General features: G+C 45.3%; 1 protein-coding gene across 1 annotated transcript in view; it reads right to left on the minus strand.

Moving 5' to 3' along the window:
- The window catches only part of CAPN13 (calpain 13), a 133,656-nt gene that overhangs the window by 64,485 nt on the left and 42,643 nt on the right, over positions 1-26,528 (minus strand). The window contains exons 3-7 of the mRNA XM_090047294.1: positions 26,307-26,488; positions 24,773-25,329; positions 16,269-16,518; positions 1,799-1,868; positions 12-130 (exon numbers count right to left, since the gene is read on the minus strand). Of these exons, the coding sequence (XP_089903420.1) occupies positions 12-130; positions 1,799-1,868; positions 16,269-16,508 (429 nt within the window). The 5' untranslated portion in view covers positions 16,509-16,518; positions 24,773-25,329; positions 26,307-26,488. The remainder of the gene's footprint in view (positions 1-11; positions 131-1,798; positions 1,869-16,268; positions 16,519-24,772; positions 25,330-26,306; positions 26,489-26,528) is intronic.

A 26,528-nucleotide genomic window follows, 5' to 3' on the forward strand; every position in this document is an offset into this window, starting at 1 on the left:
ATGTGACCTACCCGGAAGTGGAAAATCCCAGCATAGTTGTGTTGGAATCCTTGATCGTTTGGCAGAACATTGTCCAGAAAGTGCTTCTGCAATGTCAAAGACCCCAGGGCAGCCAGAACCCAGCAGTCACCTTCAAGGAGACAAGAAACAACAAAGCAATCACACTTGCTGCCTCATAGTCTCCTCTCCCTTACCAAGATCTGTCTCTTTCTAATGTTTTGCTTTTGGGAACAGGGTTATGATAGAATGTGAAAAACAGTTTGGACAAAATAGAAACAAGCATGAATGACAGCACTGCCCCAAATTCAAAGACCTCATGGACTATGTTCCTATTTATCCTATTAAGTTCTTCACGGTCAGGGTTGCCAGGTCTGGAATGGGCTCCCAAGGGAGGTGGTGCTCGCCCCATCCTTGGGGTTCTTCAAGAGGAGACTGGACAGGCACCTGGCTGGGATCACATGATCCCAGGTTTGGTGACCCTTTTCTTGCCTGCCAGGGGCAGGGGGCTGGACTAGATGGCCCACTGAGGTCCCTTCTGGCCCTAGAATCTGTGAATCCTTCTCTCTATTTAAGTTTATAGCAGTGATTCACTGCTAGGTGTGGAAAAATGATTCACAAGGCAAATTCAGAAATTTCAAAAGGAAACCCCAGTGTTAAAGGCATTCTGATCTGCTGTGATCTTTCTGAATTCTTTGCAGGAGAAATTGTTCTATTCTCTTCGTGAAGTTGAAAATCAACTAAGAGCGACATGTTCCGAAGGATGACTTGAGTCTAATAAGGGGTGCCTTGACACTAACAAAGGGTGCCTTCCATCTAAACAGGTTGAGAACCACTTGTTTTATAGACTGCACCCATCATGACTGCATGCCTGCCATGAAGGAGTTGTAGGGAGCCATTTGGTCTCCACATATATGCTCCTTACCTTGTGAGAGTGTCTTAAGACCTACAAGGAATATAAATGGTGTACAGCCCTGAGCTGGGAGGACCAATTTGGTGACGGTGCTGTTTCTTTAAAAAGTAATAAATAGTGACTCCCAAAATGAGATGAGATTTCTGGATGGCAGAAATGTGTGGAATTGTAGCAAGATAAAGACAAATACCCATTGCAAGGAAAACGAAGACAGTTATAGCCAGGGAAGCCTCAGATTTCAGAGGCTGGTCCCAGCTGGCTGTTCAGAATTATAATGGATGTATCAGAAATGCAGGGGCACAGGACAAAGTTGTCCAGGAGTCAGAGTGGTGCAGAGCACCTTGCAGGCAGGCACTGCTGCTTGCCTGGCATGCTGCCTCACCCCTCCCAACTTGTGACAGGACGGGGTAGGGGCAGGGGGCAATGTCCCAGATGTCCTGGATGAATGTGAATGTCCTGGATATCCCAACTTTCCTTATGGTAAGCTTAGTTATAAGGGATGGTGAAAGTAAAGAGCCTGGAAAGAAAAAGTTGAAAGTTGCTGGACAAGTACTTTACAGTCACAAAGCCAAATGGAGTAGCAAATTCTGGGGTGAAGTTGATCCACTGAATGTTACTTTCTGTTGGGCCTCAACTAGATCTCGCTTTCTATACTTAGAAGTACACCTAGAAGTAAATAGATAGCAACAATGGGTGTCATTTTGATTTCAAAGGGACTTGAACCATAGACCATGTATAAATGATTGTAGAATACACATAGCATAGTTAGTTATACCCGTGTTCTCTGTGGGTTTGAGTATGTGTGGAGTGAAATACACCAAGTACTCAGATAACAGCAGAAGCAAAGGACCGCAGTCTATTGCTCCATGCTTGTCACTTAGATCTTACCTATATGTCCTTGAGCAATATCAAATCTGCTAACATCATCCACGATTAAACGGGGATTGCGTTGTATCTCCTGAACGAAGGAAAAAGCAAAGGGCAGTATGAGTATCTACCACTCATGCACATCTTTGTCACTTGTAGTCTTTCTTATGGAACTTTTCAACCAATATCCCAGGAGGTCATTATTTGCTACCTCCCAGTGATATGAATCCAACAATCATGACTGTGTAAAAAGATTAATGCTTGAACTACACAAGCTTTGGCACTCTGCCTGATGGAGGCATACACAAGTTTAAATGCTGCTCAGACAAATATTTCAGATGAATTAATGAATGCTCTTCCAGCACTTTGAAAATCATCACCACAACTTTCCTGGCCAAAAACGGCCCGCTGAAGCTATGTGAAGAGGGAAAAAGACCTTGAATCTTTCTACGTAATATGCTGCCTACCATTTACAGGAAAGGAGATACTTAGGCTTCTCTCTGTTAATCTGTGATGCTGTTTTCCATGGAAGCCATGATTATGGTCTACACACTTTGACATCCAAAGGCAGTCTGACTTCCCACAACCTTCTCTTCAAGTTCTCATGCCTCCCTTCTCACCATGTTATCCAGGTTTGAACATCTCTATCAAACTGTGGTCTTTTGGAAGGGCTGGTGGGAAGGGAAAGGATAGCTTCAGAGTTCTTGGTACTCTGGGGGAGGTTAGCTCAAGGGAAAAAAGTGTTGTGTCTACATGTTTTTCTTTCCCTGTTGAGAGAGGAAAAACATGCTCAAATGATCTGGATCAGTATCCAGATGTAGCTATGCTTTTCCAGATCAAACCTCTGAGTCTTTTGTGATTGACATGCCACTAATATAGAACCATCTGAAACGTTTTGCATCATTTCTGTTGATGAAGTTACAGAGAGAGAGCTTATTTTCTGTCTGCCAAATTCCTGCATTCTTACTGATTTTTCTTTAATTCAGTCCTTATTCAGAGAGAAGACTTCCGTCTGAGTAATTAAAAATTAAAAGCCTCTGAACCCAGCCCTGCACACATAAATGTGTCATGTTTCCATGCTGTACTTTAACAAATATCACATAATTGCATCACATCTTTGTATTTATTGGTAGAAAGATGCTCACTCAATTATATCTCTGAGCCTTCTGTACAAGTAACCCTTGTAACACTTCTCTGCTGTGTAACAGTCTGCTTTGAAATGGAATTAAGTCCCAAATGCAGCAGCAAATAAATATGCCTAAGCAAACAGAGAGGCAAGAGGCAGAAGCAACACCTGACAGCTGGGGCAAGAAAAATCATTTAGCAGCTCTTCATGAAGCAGGACTGGCATTCCTTCTTGCGTGTTTGATTTGACAACATGAAACCTGCATATGACATGACTCACAAAGCTGTGAGAGCCACGTCAGTTTTGTGAAGTAGGTTCATAGTAATAGACACCCCCAAGAATCCCGTTAAAAGTTCTCTTGTGGGGGCGATGACACATGAAGCCATTTCAGGCCAACCAATGGCATATGGTGCCAGTGCAGAAACCTGTGACTGGTACCCTAGGCTCCCCACTTTCCCTAATATATCTTGGTGCGCTGCTGCTGCCCTATCACATCCACATGGGTATACTTATCTTCCCTGTAACAGTGTTCGTGACTTGTTCTTCCCCCATTGTTGTCACAAAGTTCTGAGTGGCCATAACGTTGCAGCGTAATAATGACTGTAGATTTCGGACAGCTTTGGATATGCTCCAGACGATTGCTTGTAAACCACATACATGCAAATAAAATAAATATAAATATTGACCAGACACCGTTCTGCTGAAGAGCTGTTGACGGGATTCCAGACGAAGCAGACCAAGTATCCCACTTTACATTGACATGCACAATCCAGACCAGTGATTCTCAAGCAGGATGCTGTGGCAGTCTGGGCTGCCAGGAGATCCTTTTAAGGGTATTGCAAATTGCCATACAATAGCAGCACAGTTAGGTGTCTAAACACCTACCCATGGTTCACAAGATAAATCCAGAGATTTCATATAGAAATCTATAGTGTCAGAAACATTCTAACCTGCTGGGTTCTATCTGAGTTCCTCGTGACAGAGAAACTGCTTTATTCTTTTTCTGTATGAAAGGTAAGAGCTGGCATTTTCTGCGGGGTACTTTGCGTAATGAGGCCAAAGCAGAGCTCCAGACCTAGTCCAAGGAGACTCATCTGGACTGCACCTATACTTCAGGTGCATAACCACTAGGCAAGACTGTCAACATTTGGTCCAGTGAGGCTGACAACCACTGGTCTAGATAAAGTTAGTGTTTTATGGAGACATGTTATAAAATTAAACACGTTTGGTACATCAGCATATTTCAGCACAGCTTACCAGCAAGGGCTGAGGTGAAAGAGGCTCCTCAATCGGAAGAAGCCAGTAGACCTCTCCAACCAGAGAAAGATACAGTCTAGGGACAGCCGCAGCCTGAATGCCTCCAGCTATCTACACACAAGTGAATCTTGCATATAAAAACAGAAGCCAGAACAAAATTCATTAAAAATAAAATCTACCCAGCCCATTTTAAGAGCAGTCCCAGTTTGGCAGTCACAGTTAAGAGCAGTCTCCAGGAATCTAGGGGAGGACATTACATCAGTGGAAAATGTTATATTTGTCCAAGGGCATTCTGAAACAAAATGACCCCACAACCATAATGTGGGTAAGAGTGCTACCAGGCTGGCAAGCACTAACTATACTGATAACGTAAAGTCAAGTTATGCATTCACTGTCATTAAGTGATTCAACAAAAAGTAACTTTGGATTCTTATCTGCACGTTCAACACGTTTCACATATTCATTCACATATTTCACAGAAAGGATTACTTCTGCTGGGTATCTGTGGGTCCTTGCCTTGTTTCTAGTTTTCATACCACACTTACAAGTACCTTTGCAGCCCAAGAGAGGATGGGTGGTGTAGTATTAAATGTATTAACTTGAGGAGATTCAGGAGATCTATATTCAGGTGCCTAGCCATTAAACCAGACTGCCAACACCTTGGCCCTTAACACCTCGAGTCCAATGTGCTTGACAATATTCAGTCCTCTAATCCATCATAGACTGAATAAGTCATTTTCTTTGTGGCCTAGTGCCCAGTCTGTAAAACTACAGACTGAAAGGTGTTCAGACTCTATAGCAGTAAGGGCTATATAACTATTTAAATTAGGTAACGCATAGATTTCTTCCTATTCCGACTCGATGTTTACTAAAACGCAGAGAAGGGGAAAATAAAGAATACAAGAAAAGGGGATTCTCCTTCATTTGCTTTTCTAGAGTGAGTTATCCAGTTGCTCAGCTTAGTCAAAGTATATTGAGGGATATTTTATCTAAAGGAATGTGGAAGCTGATAATATACCTTAGAAAGGAAACTCACTGTTCCTGCTGGAATAATGGCAGCTTCTTTTAGCTCAGAACTGTGCATCCTGCAGTCAAAAACTAAAGGTCAGGTTGTAATAACAGGGTTAACAATTCTGAGGAAAACCTGAATGGAGCTTATCTGTGGGCTAAACTGAAACTAGCAGTCTCAGAAAGACATGAAAAGGTTCACGGGAAGGGCGTGGAACTTCCTTACAACACAGTCCTTATCCAGGGAGGGTGCTGGAAATATTTGGAACTGACGCAGAGTGGTCAACCCAAGACATTTTTTTAACTGACAATCTGCAAACTTTTACTGGCAATTAAACTTTTTTATTGACCTATGTTTTACATAACATAAATGTAACCCGTTTGCCAGGCCCCAGATGGCAGTAACAAGTGCTGGGTTCAAATTTCAGGGTTTAACACCAAGGGGGCCTATGTAAGGGCTGGGAGGCTGCTCCAATGTGCTGTACTTACAGTGCATCAGAGTAATCATGGTAATTACCGTGCTCCAGCCCACCTCTGTGACTCGTGTATCACAATCCCTGCACTTCAAAATGGCAGTGGGGGCACTTTAAGTAAAGCTCATTCAGCAAGTTTTAGATAAAGCACCCCCACTGCCATTTTGAAGTGCAGGGACACTGATACATGAGACACCCTGGGCAGTTTAATTGGAGTGGCTCTCAGAGCTGCTCTAGTTAAAGCAATGCTCTCCCCCATATTAAAATACTCCAACTTTCTAATCTGGCTCAAGCTCCAACCCAGAAATCTGGGGAAAATAAATTTTATTTTCCACCCTCCCTGTCACTCCTACTGCTTCAAACTGCCCAGGATTGTGCATCCATCCCTGTCTTCAAGTTGAATATTACAGGTAGGCAATAGCCAATAGGGGACAGAAGCAGCATGTGGCAATGGGGAAGGGTGCTACATAGATTCCTGTGGGCCACAAAGCCCTGATGATGAGCTTCCAGCAAGCGTCAAGTTTCACTCAAGCTCAGACATGATGGTCCTGCTCTGCTCTTCTCTGCTCTGTCTGTCCATCAGTACTTACACCTAGCCTCATACCAAGGATAAATTTCAATCAAGCTCACGGTTTCTTAGGGTTTTTTTATAGACAACTCATTTTTATGGACTTCACAGACATGTGTTTTAGTCTTTTTTTTTTTTTTTTTTTAAACAGACTGTCCATATAATTTACAGACAGTTAGCTACCCTGATCAGAAGCAAAAAGGATTAGGTAGCAAACAGCAGTCAGAAAAATGTATTGGGATGGCAGTGATCAAGATGACAGTCACCACTGCATTCTCTCTGTATAGTACGATGCATCAAGGGCTAAATTTTCAAAGGAGATCTGTAGGCAGCAAGTGTGTAGTCCAGCTCCCATTGAATACAAGAGCAAGAATCTCATTGACTTAAATTGGGCAACATCAAGACACAAATTAAGTAAGTTTTGCAAAAGATCTCACTACATAGGGTGCATGTTGGGTGCTGAGGTAAAGTGAAAAATATCATTAGGAGAGCTGTGGACATTGAGGCTGTTTGAAAATCTGGTCCCTCTCTATCCACTAGAAGAGGAAAAAAGGACATAATGTCAATGCATCCATTTGTCAGCAGGAATAAAGCAGAAATGAAAAATGTTTTAGAGGGATTATTGAAAAACCTGGCAAATCATCATAACATCCAAGCAAACAATATAGCTGGACAGATTTTTTTTCAGGTCTGGCAGGAAAACAAAAAATCTATTCCATAAAACATTTAAAAGTGTCAGAATTTATTTTTGTTCCCCATTGGGACAAACTGACACTTCTCTTTGATTTTTTCAATAAAAAAGAAAGCTAGACAATGACATCCCATAGCAGAATAGTCAGCAGCCCGGTAGTTAGCACACTCATATAGTATACAGGAGACTTTCATTCAGATCTCATCTCTGCCTGTATCTGATGCCTAATCATGAAGTTTTCCTTAGTCCCTCTCACTGGCCCAGGGACTATTTAATCATTTACTCAAAATGGAACAGTTCCATGTAATTCTTGGGGCTAACAATCTTTCCTGGTAAACAGATACTACACAATAAGAAGAGGCGTATAGTAAGGAGAACAGATCTATGGCTCACACAATGAGCGTTCAGAGGAATCTAGGGAACAGTTTTGGAAAAGGTGGAGCCTACACTTCAATTCCTGCCAGCTTTTCTATCACCAGTATGCTCTTTCCTTTCTTTACTGTTGTTTCTGTCTGTTCAGTTCCCTGCCTGCTTCCCATCATGCTCTGTTCTGATTTGTTGGGCTACCCATTTAAGGGCTCGGCTCCAAATTCCGTTCAAGTCACTATAGAGGTTCATATTAACTGATGGCCAAATTTTGCTCTCAGTAGGTACATTTACATGTGCAATTAATGCACAGGAATAAACTCCAGAGTGGGTGTGCTGTTTGAATGTGGATCCAGGAGCAAAAAACTCTGGGGTAAATTGTTCTGGAGTTTATTTGTACACAGCACATTGAGCCTGGTCGGAGCAGCCCTAGCTGGCAGCAACCCTTGACTGCTCCAGCTGGGTTCAATGTACTGTGGAGGAGCTGGATGGGGTATGAGAGTGCTTCAGTGTAGGGCTAGCTGGCATGTAGCCCCTGCCCTGAAGCATCCTCATGCCCCAGCCAGCTGGGCAGCGTCTACACCTGTGCTGCTGTGCATGAAAAAACTCTGGAGCAGGCTAGTACTTACATTTACAAGTACTAGCCTGCTCTGGATTGTATTAGTTTCATGTGCCTTAATAAGGGTGCATGTGTAGACATGGAGATGTTTACTGCAGAGCTAATTAGGCAACTCTGAAGTAAACTTCATGTGTAGATGCACCCAGTCACACAGACCTTCTTGCCTTAATGGTGTTACTCTAGATTTCAGCTGAGACTGAAACCTGGCCCTGAACTTGCCCATCAGTGTATTCATAAGGTATCACGCACACAGATACACAATACCAATAATATCAAGAATATTGGAAGCTGTGTGCACTGGCTGGGGCCTGTGCTGGTGGGGCTGTTCTGTTCCCCTTGCCTCCAGTTGCAGCTCCTCCTCCTGCTCTTGCCTCTGTTGTGCCACTGCAAGTGGGGGCGGGGGGGAGCTTCAGCCAGGCAGATCCTGCCTTGGCATGCTGGGCTTTGATTGCAGCTCCCAGCTCCCTTCCACCCTCTTTGCCCACCTAGCACAATGAGCAGCCACCCATGGGTGGATGTAGCAGGTGAAAAGTGGCCAGGAGATGGAGATGGAGATGGAGGCCCGTGTGCTGAGGCAGGAGCCACCTGGTTGAAGGTTCCCCCCATGCTCGGCCAGACTGGCACAGCAAGGGCAAGACCAGGAGGAGGAGCTGCTGCTGGAGGTGAAGGGAGTTGAACAGTCCCACCAGCCTGGGCCTGGGCCTGGGCCTGGGCCTGTGCCCAGGCCCTGGCCAGCATGCACAGCTTCCATTGGGGTGCTCCTGGTGTGGCTGCAGCTGGCCGGGTGTTGCTGTGCTCCTCTTGCCTTCAGTGGCAGCTCCTGCCCCTGCTACACTGCTGTGGGCAGGCAGGAAGGAGGAGGGGAAGATTCAGCTAAGCAGTTCCCACTACAGGCAAGGGGAGCAGAGCAGTACCCAGCTGGCTGCAGTCACAGCAGGAACAGCTCTGCCAGAAGCTGCACACTGGCCAGGGCTGGGGACAGGGCTGGCTTTGTGGGCATGGGTGGGAGTAAGGCACAGGCTTCCTCAGGCGGGGCTCAGCCCCATGTGGAGTGCCATGGGGGCAGCTATGGACTGCACTGTCTAGGCAAGGTCCATTGCACATGCCCCCTGCATCCCCCTCCCTCCCCTCACCCTGGCTGGCTCCTGGGAACAAGGAGCAACCCCCATCTTTCACACACACTAGGCCCCTCTATACACCACACATCCCATTCCCCCACAGGACAGGGTATGCAGGGAGCAGATCATGCCTCAGTCTAGGCCCCAGCCCCAAGCTGTTACTGCCCCACGATCCCAGCCTCATCCACCCATCCTGCTCCCCAGCACTGTTCCTTACCCACCCAAAGCCCTATAGGGAGTTTTGGTGCATTGCTGCATGTGGGAGGGGGTAGGGTGCTGGCTTGGCCTGTGCCAGCTCATCAAAACTCCCTATGTGGCCCTTAGGCTCAAATAATTGTCCACTCCTAGTCTATAGGAACAACTACAGGGAGTAGTACTTCTGCAAAGGTTATGTGTTCACTGCATAGGCTTCTAGTCTGGGTCTGAGAAGACACTGGTTCCATTCTCTACTTTATGGTGGACTTACTGTGTGAACTAAAGCAGAGTTTCTCAACCTATGGGTCATGAACCAAAAGTGGGTTGCAAGAATATATGAAAGAGCTGTGAACAAACTTAAAAAATGGATTCTCCTTTAAAAGGAGAAAAATCTAGGAAACTGTGGCTTTTCCCTTGCAGCCTGGCAGAGTTCCAGCCTGCAAAGGGCTTCTTGGGGCCCCCCATGCCCCCTCCCACCCTACACATTCAACCCCTGCCCCACACACAGCGGGAGGTAGGGCCTGAGGGCAGGGGGCAGCAGGGTCAAGATTGTCCATCAATGTTTACAAATGAGTCCTGGTACAAACAAGGTTGAGATCCATTGATCTAGAGTATGGACATATAAGCAATTTACCAAGAAGTAAAAGGGACTGAGGATTCACTGTGCATCAGCTGCTCTACAATACCTTCCTGTGGCCATGCTCTTATCCAAAGGCAGGTTGGAAAGGAAAATGTAGTTACTGGCCATCACTGAAAGAGCGGTAAGTTGCTACAGGTCTGCTTTCACTAAAAGGAGGCATGTGAGCTGACATGGAACAGCTGATGCAGGGTATAAAGCCTTTTACCTTCTTTTGTCCAGGTGTAAATTATTTGCACTCCCATAACTATAGTGATCTGTTATAACTCAGGGTAGGCCTAGCTTCCCTAAATAAAACCTGTAAAATGACAGCACTAGTAATTCTCTAGCATTTCCCAGGATAGAGATGGTGAGCTGGTCAGCCATTAAGAAATATGGACCACCAGAGATGGTTTATTCTGGAAAAAGAACTGCCATCCAAATAAGCACTTGATAAGCAAAAAAGACACTTCCCTCTATCTAAATATTTATGTGGCTGGGTTTTTTATCCTGAGTTGGGTAGCACAGAGAAAACAGCAAATAGAGAAAGCAAATAGAGCGTTACTACTTGGCTCTGATTAACAATATATTGTGTACTACATATGCAGCTTAAGACATCTAAATCCTATACTTTTGCTTGTGGGAGTTTCTCTCAAAGGTTACACCCCTCTTTGGTAAACAGAGTGGTCAGTAATGTTACATCAACTCCTCACCTCTGTTCTGCTCAAAATCCAGGTTCTCCTAAATCAGTGGTTCTCAACCTTTTTTGTACCAGGACCCATTTGTAAGCAATGCCCAGTCCCTACCCAGTAAATCCTTTAAGTAGAAGACAGCCCCCTGGCCCTGTTGGTGCCCCTCACTCCAAACCCAGTTTTCTACCCCCCCATCCCTGCTAATGCTCTTCTCCCAACCTGCTGCCCCATACCCCCAGGCCCCAGCTCCACAGTGTGAGGAGCAGAGGTTGGGTGTGTGGACTGGGGGATGTGGGGCATGGGGGAGCATTCTGTGAACTGGAAATGCTGCTTCCATTCAATTAGGCTGATTAAATGAAACAAACAAAAATGGAATTGATTTTTATTTTGGGCAAACAGGAATATTGAGCAGGGTCCTAGAGCTCCACACCCTTGCAACGCCCATAAAATACAAAAGCTATGAAAACTGTCAGGGTCTACAGCTGGATAAGCAACTTCCCTTCACCCCAGAAAATAGCTTGCTAAATTAAAAGAAACGCTGAACATCTGCACCCATTGCCACTTGCTTGTTTTTCATATTTCATATGAACTGCTCAAAAATGTCTCAAATTAAACCTTGATCTCCTCTTTGGGGCGGGGGGAGCTTAAATCCAACTGGCACACTTGCTTATGCTTAGTCCTTTGACATGCTGCATCTCAAAGGGAGCAGCATTCAGAAAGGACTCAGTAAGACCTGGTGGTATGGCTGTAGCCCATGTTTCTGTTCAAGCAACCTTTCCTCATGTCCCCTTCTCTGAAAAATTCTCTGTGGTGGCTGCCAAATTCATTCCATATTTTCCTTCTTCCCCTCCCCTCACAGGGCCATCTGGCACAGAAAGAAAATCCTCTCGGGGTCTTCACTCCCAAATGCATTCAGGCCCCATGCAGCAGCTGGACTGATATGGCCAGAAGAAACCTGAATTACACAAATGGGCACATCTGCACATGCATTACCACACTTTAGTTAATGTGAATTATATTTAATACCTTCAGGCATTTATACACATGCTCGGGGGGGGAGGGGCACTTTAGTTAGAGAGGCTCCAAGAGCCACCCTAATTAAAGCACCCGTCTATCTCACTTCAAAATGGCGTCTGGAGCACTTTATCTAAAACTCATCAAATGAGCTCTAGATACAGCACCCCCACCACTATTTTGAAGCATGGGGATGCTGATACACATGACATGGAGGCTGGCTGGAGCATAGTAATTACCATGCTCCAGCAAACCCAATTTATCGAATCTGCTCTGACATGCTGTAGTTACAGTGTGTCAGAGCAGCCTTGTGTATAGGCATCCTTCATTGTGTGGTACTAAGAAAATATCCTAATGCACGTTAACTAAAGTGCACAGTTTTTAACTGATGCTTAATGGGCATGTATACACATGCTTTGGGAGGCAGTGGGGGTGCTTTAATTAGAGTGGCTTGATTAATCAAATCTGCTCCAACGGGTTGTAATTACAGCTCATTGGAGGCCTCCATGTACGAGTATAGGCACCCAATGCACATTAGCCTATTTTAATGTACATTTACTAACTAGCACAGGTTTGTAAATGATGCTTTAATTAACATTAAAACAGGCACATTAAAGTACATGTGTAGACACGCCCACTGAGTGTCACACAGAAATATGCAGTTCTCATTACTGGTGCCCTCATCCATTCCTTTCCCAGCCCTTCTAGCTGCCAGTCACAGCCATTTGTTGCATCCTGTCTTACTTTAAAACCCTGCTGAACGGTGCCTAACTCTGTGATGAAGTCCATGGACAACATGTGGAGTAAGGACATGTAACGTAAGGCACATAAGGAAACATATCAACATAAGGAAGTGCATCAGAGTCTGACCCTAGCAAGGTCTTTTCTGGCACAATCATCTGTAAAGGTGTTTCTTTTAGACTCAGTGGGCTGTGATTTTGAGCATGGTGCACTGAAAAATGATACACACTGACAGACAATATTATCCCTCAGGGGGCACCAATCCACCCACCCCAGCCTCCAGGCAGGCTGGGGAAACCCCAGACAGAGTTCCCTCCCTTCCCTTCCCCCCTCCCATTCTGAGGACAGCCCTGGGGGCACGGGTAAACAGAAGTTAATGAAGGTGGTCTGCTTTGGACCACCTTCATATGAATCCTCATTAAATGAGGGTTAATCTGTCCCACAATCAGGCACTTTTAAATCACTCTGCAGCTGTGCACTTCTGTCAGGGCATGGATGTACAGCACTTTCAAGGGGCCAATTGTGCAACAGACATAACTTCTGTCTGCGCCCTAAGTGTCATCAGCAATCCCTCAATTGGAGAATGATCTCTACTGCAGCTCACTGATTGGACTTGAAGTGACTTAAGCATTCAATCCTTGAACCAGAGATCTGTCTGCAGGTGCAACATTAATGATGAGTGTTTGCGTGTGTGAGCATGTGCATTCCCAGGTATGCATATGTCACAGAGCACTCAGGTGCCCTGCGCCTGAGAGCAGAAAACAGCTTGGGAGACTCCTAGTGGCAAGAAGAGGGAGGCCCAGCTGCCAGTTACCGGGGCAGCCAGAGTAACAGGTGCTGGTTGCCAGGGCAACCACTGGGGAGCCAGCTGACAGGAAGGGGCAGGGCCTGGCCCATATAAAGCCAGGCAGGAGGCCAAGAGGGCAGTTCCCCTCTGGTGACCAAGGGAGGAGGAGCTCAGCCAGTGCAGACAGAGAGGAGAACCCTGACTGCATGAGCATCCCCTGGTTGCTGCTGGGGTTGGAGTGTTTTCCCAGTAGGGATCGAATGTTGTTTGGCCAGACGGTTTAGCTTTGTATGTTACAGCCAGGGGCTTTGTGCTTTTGTGTTCACTGTTTTAACCGGAGGACTGGGTGAGGCTATTAGAGGTTGGAGGAGGCTTCATAGGGGTTCCACGGTAGCATGGGGATCCTGGCGCCAGAGAGGGTGCGGCATTTTGGGGTGCACTGACCCCAGCCCCAGAGCAAAGGGGGCAATGAGGAGCCCCAGAGCAAAGGAGGCAGCAGAGCACCAGGAAAGCACAGGACAAGACAGGGCAGTGGAAGCCCAGGGAAGTCAGAGGACCGATTTATAGCAGGGCCCAGGTCAAAACCACATCAGTACCATCTGTGAGGCTTGGGCTGTGGTGCAGGGGAGGAAAAGGAGCCACAGATAGTGCCCCCTGGCACTGGGGCAAAAAAAACAGTGGGCAGCCTCCCGCTAATTACATCTATTAATTAATCGACCAAGATCAAGGCATGGCAGGCGAGTACGCAGGCGGTTGGCCCATAACAGAAGGGCAGAGAAAGGCTCTAGTAGAAGTATTCCTGTCACAGCATAACAGCTTTATGCTTTGATGTTATTAATGTTGCAAACTCAAGCACTCAGCCACTTTAGGCATTAGAATTCTGGCTGACTGTAGAATCTTAATTCAGCTCCCTTTTGTATGCCATTACAATTAGAGTTCCACTGACTGTTTTTGTGGAAACATTTTTCCTGTCAAAGGCAGTTTTGGAAACACTGAAACATTTCACAGGTCTATTTCAGTTTTACTGAACTGTTCATGTAGCAAAAGTCAGAATGTTTTAACATTTTAAAGTGCGAACACTTCATTTTTTTTTTCAGCTTGTACCTACCTTTTATTTAGAACTTTCCTCTAACTTTATTTTTTTTTAAATAAAAGAGCTCTGCTGCAGAGTACAGTGCTTCATTCAGAATGAAACTCATTTTTTCTTCCACTTTTTAGAATTGCTGGTAAGCTGGAAGATCAGTTAATTGCATAGTTCTGATTATGACAGTCTCTAATTATATGCTCACACACTGTGTTCTCTATGGGACCCCTGCTTCATTCAATTCTCTCAGCCTTGCCTACAACAATAATATTTGAGGTGACACATGCAAACCATGCATGCATACAGTTTTGCAGATGCATATTATTTCACACACTTTTCATGTAAAAGCATAGGTCGGTTCTGAAAACATGGCCTACAATGTTCCTGTCTATTGTCAAACTGCAGCTAGTGCACAATCAAGAAGAGTGACATTTAAAATGATACCTCCGTTCTCCTGTTTCACTCCCCCTCAGGGACTCCCATATCAAATTGGCTCACTTTACAAGTCAAAACAAGCTGTTTCTAACTTGCCTGGTGTGTGAAAATCAGGTTGTTTTCTTTCTGCTTTGTGTATTACTGCCAGATATAAAGAGCCCAGATTCTGAAGGTAATTGGCAATTTTCTTGACAAGACACAAGGTAAAATAGAAACAAGCTTGCTCCTCAACTGCTTTATTAAAACAAGAACAGCAGCTATAATTGTTATCTGTCATTTAAATAACTGGAAGCTATGAGTGAGATCCAGAGAAGAGATTTAGGTAGGACTTAGGTGTTTAAATTTCACCTACGTCCAAAACAGTAGTCCCAAAGAACCAGCAGAATAACTAAAGGGGGTGACTGGGGCAGTCATCGTGCTGTTGACTTGGCTTTCCCCAGAGCCACCTTCACCCAGGAGGCAGAACTGCCCAGCTACACCAATGAGAAAAACCCTGCTTGAGGGGGCTGCAAAAGTCATTTGGCACCTTCATTTTGGACTGCATGTTTCCCTACATGCCTAGCCTTAGACTCTTGACACCGAGCAACTGAACAGCTAAGCCTAGCTCCCACTTAAGTAACACTGAGAGCCTAACACAAGGCAGAACAGTCCTTCAACTCTTCGAAATTCAGGAGGCAAGGTCTGAGAATGCTCATTGCATATCAACAGCATTGAGTCAGGCACAAGCTGTGAGGGCCAGAAGCATTTCCATTCCAAAATATGGTTGGTGTAGGAGCATGAGAAGTGGAAGACCTAGGTTATAGGCCTTCCTCACCCATTCAAACATCTAACCATGAGGCTCCAAAATAGCTTGGGTGAAGTCAGCCTTCACCATTTCCACTGAAGCTGTATCCCTGGGAAGCCAATAAAGGAAGAACCATAAGGCCAGGGAGAGAAAGCAATAGGGAGCCTGCATCTATAGTCTAGTGGTTAGGACACTCATCTAGGAGATGAAGTCCTTCTTCTTAGGACTGTGAATGCCTGCTGCATCAAACAGTCACTGAAGAAGAACTTCAGAAATAAGCCTGAAAGTAAGATCACAGCTGAGTACTCAAACCACTAAGCGATAGAGGCACGCTCCTTTTGGTTTGCTTTCCTTCTGGCTCCATACATCCTGCATTGTGGGCTTCCTAGTGGCTCATTTTCAAGGCAATGAGGGTGACCCTCAAACTATAATAACCTGATGGTTAGGGTACTCCCCTGGAATGGGGGTGATGTGGCTTTGAATCCCCTCAGGATGAGGAGAGCCTAGAGCTGAGGTTTCTACCTTCCTTGGTGAGTAGTTTAACGATTTGGCACCATCTCTTTTCTGTTTAGAAGAGTGAATCCCAAGGACACCTACCCTGAAGGCTCCAGGCTCTGGACCCTCCACTATTTAAAAAGCAGGCATTGAGAATTTCCAAAATGGCCAGTGGAGGAGAACATATACAGCACTCTTGCAGAAGATGTCACATTAAACACCTTCTCCCACCAACTCTGGAACACAGTTCTTGAGACACAATATTTAGTCCTTCTCAGGTCAGGCCTGCTGTGCACAGCTCCTCACTCATGGGTGCAGCTAACAGCCAACATGTAAAATGAAACATCTGTCTACTTACACTGATTTTAGCATTCCTATTAACAAAGCAGGGCTACTAAAAACCATCATGAGTAGCAACTCACAATTGGTCTCCTCCACTCTATACTGTGCAGTTTGTCCTCAGGGAGCAGTTGGGAGCCAATGGAACTGATATGTGCTGGAAAGGTGCCATCTTCAAATAGCTGCCCTTTGCTCAGGCAGTAGCTTCTCAGGTGGTTGAAGTCCTGGTTGTTTAATTTCTTGAGGTTCTGTGGGCTTCCAGGCCTCTCCTTTGTCTGCCAGGTTTCCACTAGCTTGCGCTGTGGGCCAGGGGCTAGCATCATGTTCCTAATCCTGTGAAGGAGAAACAGTGTTGGCTGCTATTAATTGCCAAATCTGAAATGCTGCCCCCCCAGCACCCAGGGAGAGGGAAGATTCTGTAGCAGCTACTGAGAAGGTTGCAGGCAGCAGAGGTGACAACATCCTTATTAGCTGGAAATGCCTGGGGAAAACAGAAGCAGTCAAATCCCAGCTGACTTATCTTTAAACCCATGATGCCATTGGTTTACATTCAATTTTAAGTCTTCCCTGAGGACAGCAAGGGCACGTCATCTTGGAAACACTGAGCTATTACTGAATAACCTAGGTAGCGTAAGTGAGACTGGGGTGAGTCAGGGCGAGGGACTATGCACATGGAAGGGAAAGGAAAATTGTTCTTGGGAGGAAGGCAGGGAGGGGGAATAAAAAAGCCAAGCTGATGACAGAGGCAAGGGTTTTGTTTTTTGTTTTTCAATGATATTTTTTACTAGACCAGCCATACAGTTGGGAGAGATGTAAGCCAAACTTTGGAGCATGAAGTGCCCTTCCTCGGGTCTGCCTAGACAAGGGGAAAGGCACACTGTGCCCAAAAGCCTGTCTGACATCTCTCCCAACTATACATCTGGCCTGATAAGGGATATTACAAAAATAGAAACCTTGCTTCTCACATATTTCCTGAATCATTCTGGCTACAACAACACTCCAACCCTACTACAGCAAGGTGATCACAGGCAGTTGTAATGGTTCCCTAAGTCCTGGAGCTGTTGCTTTCATTGCATGCCGGGCAGCGTTGTGGTTGTTGGTTATTTACTTTCATTTCTGTTTGCTCACTGAAAATGTTTGAGCCTTTGTTTGCTCAGGACTCACCCAGATGCACCTGCCTTTGCTACACCCGCCTGTGCTGAGAATGGTCACCAAGAGACATGCTTCCCTGGTAGCGTCTTTTCTCAGAGTCTGTTCCAAAACACATTGACAGAAATGGACTGACTCTCATTAACTTGTATGCAAGTTTGGATCATGTTCTCAAATAACCAGCATGGAGTGAACTGACTGGGCTGCAGAATTTGGACATAGATCCAAATCTGCATTTCACAAATATTTCTAAGAAACTGACCCTAGAAAACGTTTGTACAGATGTAACCAACTTGATAGAAGAAAACTGGTTGTGGACAGTTAGTTAGAAACAAGGTTTCATAGATTTCATAGATTTCATTGACATTAGGGCTGGAAGGGACCTCGGGAGATCATCGACTCCAGCCCCCCCCCCAAAGGGCAGGAAGTCAGCTGGGGTCATAGGATCCCAGCAAGATAAGCATCCAATTTACTCTTGAAGGTGTTCAATGTAGGTGCTTGAACCACCTCCGCTGGCAGACTGTTCCAGACCTTGGGGGCTCGGACAGTAAAGAAATTCTTCCTTATGTCCAGCCTGAAACGGTCTTGCAGGAGTGTGTGACCGTTCGACCTCGTCAGCCCTTGGGGCGCTCTGGTGAACAGACGTTCCCCCAGATCCTGGTCGTCACCCCTGATAAACTTATAGGTGGCCATCAGATCACCCCTGAGCCTGCGCTTTTCCAGGCTAAAGAGCCCCATGGCTCTCAGCCTGTCATCGTAAGATCTGTTTTCCTGACCTCTGATCATGCGCGTGGCTCTCCTCTGGACTCTCTCAAGCTTCTCCACATCCTTTTTGAATTGTGGAGCCCAAAACTAGATGCAGTACTCCAGCTGCGGCCTCACCAAGGCCAAGTACAAGGGGAGAATGACGTCCCGGGATTTGCTCGAGAAGCATCTATGGATGTAAGCCAGCGTTTTGGTCGCTTTACTAGCCGCAGCATCTCATTGCAGGCTCATGTTCATCTTGTGGTCAATGATGACCCCCAAGTCTTTTTCTTCTGTAGTGCTAACCAACGTAGCACTGCCGAGCCTATAAGGATGCTGCAGGTTTTTCCTCCCAAGGTGGAGAACCTTGCAGTTTTCGGTGTTAAACACCATGAGGTTCTCGTCTGCCCATTTGCTGAGCTTGTCCAGGTCAGCCTGGATCACCCGCCTATCTTCTGGCGTGGATGCTTTGCCCCAAAGTTTGGTGTCATCGGCGAACTTGGCCAGTCCACTCCTGACTCCAATGTCCACATCATTAATGAAGATGTTGAACAGGATGGGTCCCAGGACAGAGCCTTAAGGGACCCCACTGGTCACAGGGCACCATGATGAGTGACTGCCATCAATCACAACCCTCTGGGTCCGACCACAAAGCCAATTTCCCAGCCAACGGATCGTGGTGGAGCCAAGGCCACAACTGGGTAGTTTGGCCAAGAGGTGATCATGGGATACCAGATCAAAAGCTTTTTTGAAGTCAAGATATATGACATCAATCTCTTCTCCCTTGTCCAGGTGATAGGTCACCTGGTCATAGAAGGAAATGAGATTGGTCAAACAAGACCTACCCGCAACAAACCCGTGCTGGCTGTCCCTTAGAATGTTAGCCTGGGCCAGTCCCTCAAGGATGGCCTCCTTAATAAACTTTTCTAAGATCTTCCGCAGGATAGAAGTCAGGCTAATGGGCCTGTAGTTAGCCGGATCCACTCTCCTCCCTTTCTTGAAGATCGGCACCACATTGGCCTTCTTCCAGTCTTCGGGCACTACACCAGAGCACCAGGAGTTTTCAAAGATCCGTGCCAGGGGCTGGGCTATGACGCTCGCCAGCTCCTTGAGTACCCTGGGGTGCAGGTTGTCAGGGCCAGCTGACTTGAAGGTATCCAGCTTCTCAAGGTGTTCCTTCACGAGGTCAGCATTGATGGAGGGTAGGGGATTCCCTTCACCCAGATTTCCCTGTCCCATAGCAGGCATGGGCATCCCGTGTGACTGATGAAAGACTGACGCAAAGTACCTATTTAATAGGTTGGCTTTTTCCTGGGCGTCAGTTGTCAGTTGCCCCATCTGGTTTAGCAGGGGTCCAACATTGCCCTTGCTTTTCCTCTGGCTCCCCACATACCTGAAAAAGGACTTTTTGTTGTCCTTGATGCCTAAAGCTAGTTGGAGTTCAGTTGCAGCCTTGGCTTTCCTGGTTTGGTCCCCGCAGGACCGGACCAGCGCGGAGTAATCCTCCTTGGAGGTGAATCCCGTCCTCCATCCTTTGTAGGCTTTCCTTTTTAGCCACAGTAGGTCCGCTAGGTCTCTGGAGAGCCAGGGGGGCTGCTGTGCCTTCTTGCTGCCTTTCCTCCATGTTGGAATAGATTTAGCTTGTGCATTGAGGATCGCTTCCTTGAGAAGCAACCACTCTTCTTGAACTCCCATCTCCCTGGGGTCACGGTCCCTGAGGGCCTGACGAACAAGCCTCTTGAGCTTGTCAAAGTGGGCTTTTCTGAAGTCAAGGACTTCTGTGTTGCTGACTGACTTGCCAGCTTTACGATGGATGGTGAAGGTGATCAGCTCGTGGTCGCTGTCACCCAACTTCCCATCGATCACTAGGTCGCCGATTAGGTCATCCCCCGTAGCCAGTACCAGGTCAAGCAGCGCTTTGCCTCTCATTGGCCCATAGACTTCTTGGGTCAGGTAGAGGTCATCCACGCACGAGAGAAAGCTTTGCGCCCGCTCAGATTTAGCTGAGTGATCTTCCCACGAGATGTCCAGGTAATTGAAGTCACCCATGACAACCAAGGTCCTGGAGCAAGCGGCCTCAGTCAGTTCCCAGGCGAACTCCTGGTCAAGCTCGGGACTTTGAGTGGGAGGTCTGTAGTAGACTCCCACCGTTGTGTCCCCTGTGCCGAATTCCCCACGAATTTTTACCCAGAGGGTCTCTAGCTGTTCTGAGTACCTATATGGTCAAGCTGTCTCCCTGCTACAATCCCTCTTCTTTAATGTATTTGTTAATAAAGTTAATCTGTTCTTAAACATTGACTACAGCTCCTTGACTGAACTCAGGAATAACATTACTTACTCCAAAACCAGGGGCATTTAGATTCTGTGATTCAATCTCTGACTTGACTCAACTGTAAAGAATAGATCCATACCTGGATTTTGCAACCCGCTACCCAAATCTGGGGACATTCCTCTGGGCGAGTTGCTTGGGTCCAGCATAACCAGGAAAGTCTTTGCTCATGTGGAAAATATCCAAAGAGTAACTCTCTGTGGGGAATAGCTCCTACTGGCACTGCAAAGTGTGACATTTCCTTTGTTGCAGGAACATGAATGACGCTTACAGAGGCAAACCCTGCCACCATAGAGAGGGATTCTGCCCACTTCTGGACATGTACAGCAGTGGCACAGCACTGAGCAAGTTGCTAATGGTGAAGAGTTCAAGGAGTAATAGCTCTAGCACTGGGGCCCTTCCCTGTTACATTTGACAAAGAACACAATAGACCATGTTTCAAAAGTGAGGAAGAGGGATTTGAGAAAAGCCTCAGAAGATAAGTTGGCTGGTTGTGAATCCATAGGTAAACATGGATCCTTCATTGGTTCTTGCTCAGTTCTCCAGTCCTGTTCCTCACCATACTTGAAGATGAGGGGAGATAAATCAGGATTTGCAGACTCCCACATGCTCGAGCCATAGTGTAATTTGTTCCTGTCTACGCTATTCGTTGTAAAAACAGCATTTACAGATCTTTGTTTTCACTGATCCCATGTCCTTTTCAAAGTCACAGGCATGCACATAGGTGCACATGCAAACCCACAAATACTCCATTACTTGGGGACTCTTCTTTATATAAAGAGCAGTCAGGTATACAAAATGAGAGAGGAGCAGAAAAGAATGCTAAAACTCCGGTTCTTCATGGGACCTCAAGGGTTTTGCCATCCCAGATCACTGAACCAGATTTATAGTCTCAGTGTAGTTTTGGTTTCACCTAAGCTGTGCCACTCTTCTCTAAAAGGTGCTAACATCCCTCTGAGTCCTCTCAGAAAAATGCATCCAACCTTGCCTCTAAATCCATTCCTGTCATCTTCATTATGAATTAACCATGTTTTGTTTTCATACTCAGTTGTCACTTTGAGCAGAGAAACTATTGATTTTTAAGGCCAGAAGGGATCACTGATCTCCCCTCCTGCATGAAAGACCACAGGACTTTGACCAGTCATTCCTGCATCCAGCCCACAGCTACTCTTTGAGCTATTACAGCTCTCATTTGGCAGACTGCAGCAGATGGAGAATCTATGTCCCTAGGTAAGTTGTTTTAATGCTTAATTATATTCACTATGTTTCATTTCAAGAATGAATATACCTAGCTTCAGCTTCCAACCAGTGGATCTTATTATTCCCCTTTTGACAAATGAAAGTGCCTTGTACTTATCATCCTCATGGGTTCAAGGAGCTCCCATCGTTTTCTGAAAGGGAGGGCTGACACTGAAATGAGTGCTTGCCTCCTGATTTGTCTGTGTGTCAACATGTACATTGAAAACATTACTTAAACATATTAAAACTGCAGTTAAAACTTCCTTCTGTATAAGGGTAACACCCTGTTTGATGCTTAAAGTCACTTGGCCTTATGCCATGTCTCTTAGGACCTGTAATAGTAGCCTTGGAAAGACAAGACTTGTCATGTCTTATTTTAATTAAAGGAGGCACTTTTGGGTAAAAAGAATCAGATGAAATTCAGAAATCACCCTCAGCCAACATGAAGAAAGAACATTCCCTTTGGGCTTGCATTTTTTAATACAATAGAAATAAATCTTATGTAATGTACCATAACATGACAAGGGAATGGTTTCTCCTTAACAAATATTCATTTGAAACTGTGCCTGAGCCCCTTGCATGCAAAGATCTATTTCCTGCAACAGTGTTCCAGCAAAACTGATTACTAATTCCACAACTCAAATTAAAACTAACAGAGCTTGAAGGCTCTCTCTCTCTCTCTCTCTCTCTTTCTCTCTCTCTCTCTCCACCTCCCTTCTGACGGAGAACAACAAGAGTTTTTAGCGCGCGCGTGTATGTTTAATTACACTGTTTAACACATCAGGAATAATTTAGCAACCAGAGTGAAGAAAACAATGCACTTAGCTACCTTCCCCCTGCAGAATAACTTCATCAGCTTTGCAGACGTACTACCGGTCTAAACTATGCCGCTTACAGAGAGCCACGAAACTTAGATTGATTCCGCCTTGAGCTTTTTTAATGTTTGTACTTGGCCAATAAGCATGCACATGTACAGGCATGCAAGCTCTTGCTCTGTGTGGCTGAAATTCACCCTTGCTCACCGAGTCTATACAGACCCATGTGCTGTATTACTTTCACTTAAAAGTCACTTATTACTTTCACTTATATATCTATCGCTCTCACTTATATATCTTTTGCAGTTAATCAAGCAGTTCCGCTTGAATTTCATGGTACAGGAACATGCACTCAGCTCCTGAGTCACTATTGCCCTGACCTCCCAGGGGCAGGCATCTACACCTTTGCAGAATAGGCACCAACTATGCCTTCTGATTTGGTACCACCTTACAATCCCTGTACATGGACTTGTGTCACTTAAAGTGACTGTGCTGCTTGCAGTGTCACAGTGAATTGAATACTAAGGGTTTTAGTGTGATTTGAGTGATGCGTTGTCCTTGTGCTAGCCCTTGCATAAGGGACTTTTATTCCACAAATGCTAGGAAGAGCCCTTCTGACTGAATCTTGTCTTTTGGAGGGGGTAATGTATAACACTGGTGAGATTTTGAAACACCTACTGACATGGACAGCAAGACATTGTTTCCCTCTTTGTCATAGGGGAATGACACTATTACTCAGAAGGGCTTAGACATACATTTTCTCAGAGTTTCTTTAAGCTGTTACCACAACCCAAGTTAAAAATAGAATTATAACTAACTTTTTATTTGGTACCTTTTAGCTTTCCCTGCTTGTTTTTTCTTTCTCTCACCTCCTTTTTCATTTTCCCACTGTTTCCCCTCCTGCTAGCAAAAGATTGCACAATGTCATTCTTTCTAATTATTGCTATGGACCACCTTTGGAAAGTTGTCCATGACTCAAGGTGAAACTGGAAGTAGAAGACAAAGGAGACTGGGACTGGGATAAGAAGTCAGGATGGGAGAAGGGAAAATCAACAGTGGCACAACTGGAGAGGACAGGAAAGAATGGGTCAAGCTTTAGGGAAATAGAAAGAGAAACAGGCTCACTCCTACACACTCCCACCAGAAAATCCTGGTGGAGAACCCAAGACTGCCATGCCACCTGCTGTTCACTGAAGCACTGCAAAACCCATTGACAGAGTGTTCATTTCATCCAGCTCCAGCCCTGACCCACATAAAAGGCAACCACCTAGTATTGTTGTGAGTTACTTGGTGATGTCAGGTACTGCTGGTTATCTGCACATGGTAACGGCAAGGCTTTTGGTGTAATATTATACATATCAATATTCAGTGGCTTTTTCTGCCATTGTCCATTGAGTCATAAGTGGAAATGAGCCAATGAAGAACATGTCCATGTTTCATTTCTTTGAGAATGTTTTTCTTTTCAGTCTTCTCAAATCATTTCCAACAAATGTTGGCCCAGCCAACTTCTGTATCTTGAGGGAGGAGGTTAGACACTAGAATTTAACCTCATACATTAATAAAATTACTGAGAGCCAACACTGCCAAATCCTCTATGCAGCTTCACATTTAACCTTGACTAAGGCATGCACTATTTGCTGTAGTAGTGAAAGTCCTTTTTCCCTTGGTGAGCCTGTCAGGCAAGGATCTCGAAGCACTTTATCAACATCAGTGAATTACCTCCACCGTGCTCCTATGAGATAGTGAAGCATACAGATTTCTTCTTTTTAAAAAAAAAAAGAGCCAGGGATTTTTTTTAAGTAATTTGCCCAAGGTGACACAGCAAATCAGTAGCAAAGCAGCAAAATAACTCACGAATCCTCTGCCCAATCAAAAAGCAAGAGCACCTCCCATGTCCTTATCCTGACAGGGCCTTCTACACCTAACAATCTAAAAAGAATTCCTTTCTGGTTATTCATGAATGTGAATTTCCTTCATCTTGCATATACAGCATAGTTACCTTTTTTCTGCATTATTTAACTACAGCCTACAGTCACTGTATAAAGTTCTCTTCCGCTGAGGGTCTCCACTCCCACTAGATCCAATTACTTCTGATATCTTATCACATTAGCACGAAGACTCCTTACAGGAAGGCAAACTCATCTTTGCTTTTCCTCCAGGTAACAGTGTACCTCAAGGATTGGGCCAGGTAATTTATTCTATCTCCCCAAGACAAATCCCTTTCAATGTGTCAGTGATGCTGTTTCAATACTAATACTTGTATTTTCCTACTTTATCTTTTAATAAATAAAATAGCAAAGCGATGTTTTACCTGCAGTGCCTCCGGTGAAGCTATCCAGCCACAACCAGAAAGGTAACAGCTGTGCTGTTTTTAGTTCCATTCCAGCTCTCCTTTATACAGCCGGTTTTTCTCCTCCTTGGGTAAACACAACTGGGTGAACCTCAGTTCAAGACCAAGAGCAAACAATAGTATGCTTATCATGCTGGGATCCTATGACCCCAGCTGACTTTCTGCCCCTGGGGCAGGGGGCTGGGCTCGATGATCTTCCATGGGCTCTTCCAGCCCTGATGTCTATGAAATCTATGAAATGCAGCAATGCCAAACTGGGGCTGAAGTGCACCCCTCTCCTATTTGACATCCGCAGCAACCTGTTTTCACTTCTGCGCAAATTAATGGTTGAGCTTGTGTAGCTGTGGTTTCAGATGCAGCCATTGTTACAGGAAAGCGGTGTGTGTTCACAGCTGCTTGGCTTTCACATAAGCTGTTTTCCTCATGGCTTCACCAGGCAGTGGAGAGGTTGTCAAGGGATAAGGCACTGAGGGGTGGACTCACCACAGGGAGTCTATGATTATGCATCGTTCTGCTTGCTGTAACATGAAAAACAGGTATTTTAAGTTAGTATCAATTAAGACTTAGGCTAGGGGCAGAAAATACACATGAACCAGTATAAATGATTGGGAACTGGTTCAAATCTGTAACACAACAGAAGTTCAGTGCACATAAACCACTTTCAGAATGTCCAAAAGCAGTTTAAGATAAACCTGGATGGATGTAGTATCAGACTTAACTGATCTAAGTTGAATTGGTTTATTGAACTTCTGTCTCAGATCCCCTCTAGATTCAAATTAACTCACAGTCCCCCAGCATCCCAGGACACTTTGCACCTCCCCCACCAACACCCCTTGCAGGGTGGGCAGTCTGTGGCTTAAGCTGTCTGCTACAGCTGAGCAGGCATGCATGCTCTAGCACCCCCCAGCTTCTGGCCTGGCCCATTGCAGTCACGTGGCTGCATTTCCAGAATCAAAAATGAATGTCTGTTCACTTGCTTATCAGTTCAATCTACGCAGCTTAGATGAACTTGGAAAGATTGAACTGATTCTGCCTTGGATTGTGTGACTATGTGTACTTGGCTGTAAAGATTTCTCCCAATTTTTTTTCTAGCCATAGCTGTGAGTCCAATTTACTTTCTGTGGGATTGCTCAAGTAAGCAAGGGTTGCTTATAAGAGCAAAGCTTTCTAGAAATGGAACCCATAATAGCAAAGCCTGAAGCCAAGGTGGTAAAATGTGACCAGCGATATGGGGGAATCCTCAGGTTTCAGGGAGTCCAAGGGGAGGAACCCTTGATTTGAATGTCCGGGCTAAATACTCAGACAGTTAGCTTGCCCTGAGCTCCCTCTTGCTGCAGGCATCCTGATAACAGTAAGCAGATTAGTTAGGCTAAAGCTAGTTATATATGTCTACACAGGCTTCAGCCACAGCAGTAACTGCAGCATAAGTAGTCAAGCTATTGTAGTAAATTCAAGCTATTGTAGTTAATACTGTAGTTAGTAGTGATGAATAAACCTTGAAATGTTCAGAGCTGGGGTTCAACATGGAAAGCTCCTCTGCTATTCAGATCCTTTCCCCAAGCTTATCCATATTGCAGGAGCTGCTAGATTGCAGAAATCCCATTGGAACAGGGTCCTCCAGTTTGGGATGCGATCCCTTTGGCATGGCATTTCAGGGCTCTCCATACATGCTGGACTCTAGAAGCCCAAGAAGGAGAACATTGAAAAGAACGAGGCA

This window comes from Crocodylus siamensis, chromosome 1 (assembly GCF_052110815.1).
Source record: "Crocodylus siamensis isolate JL-2025a chromosome 1, ASM5211081v1, whole genome shotgun sequence".
Lineage (NCBI taxonomy): Eukaryota > Metazoa > Chordata > Crocodylia > Crocodylidae > Crocodylus > Crocodylus siamensis.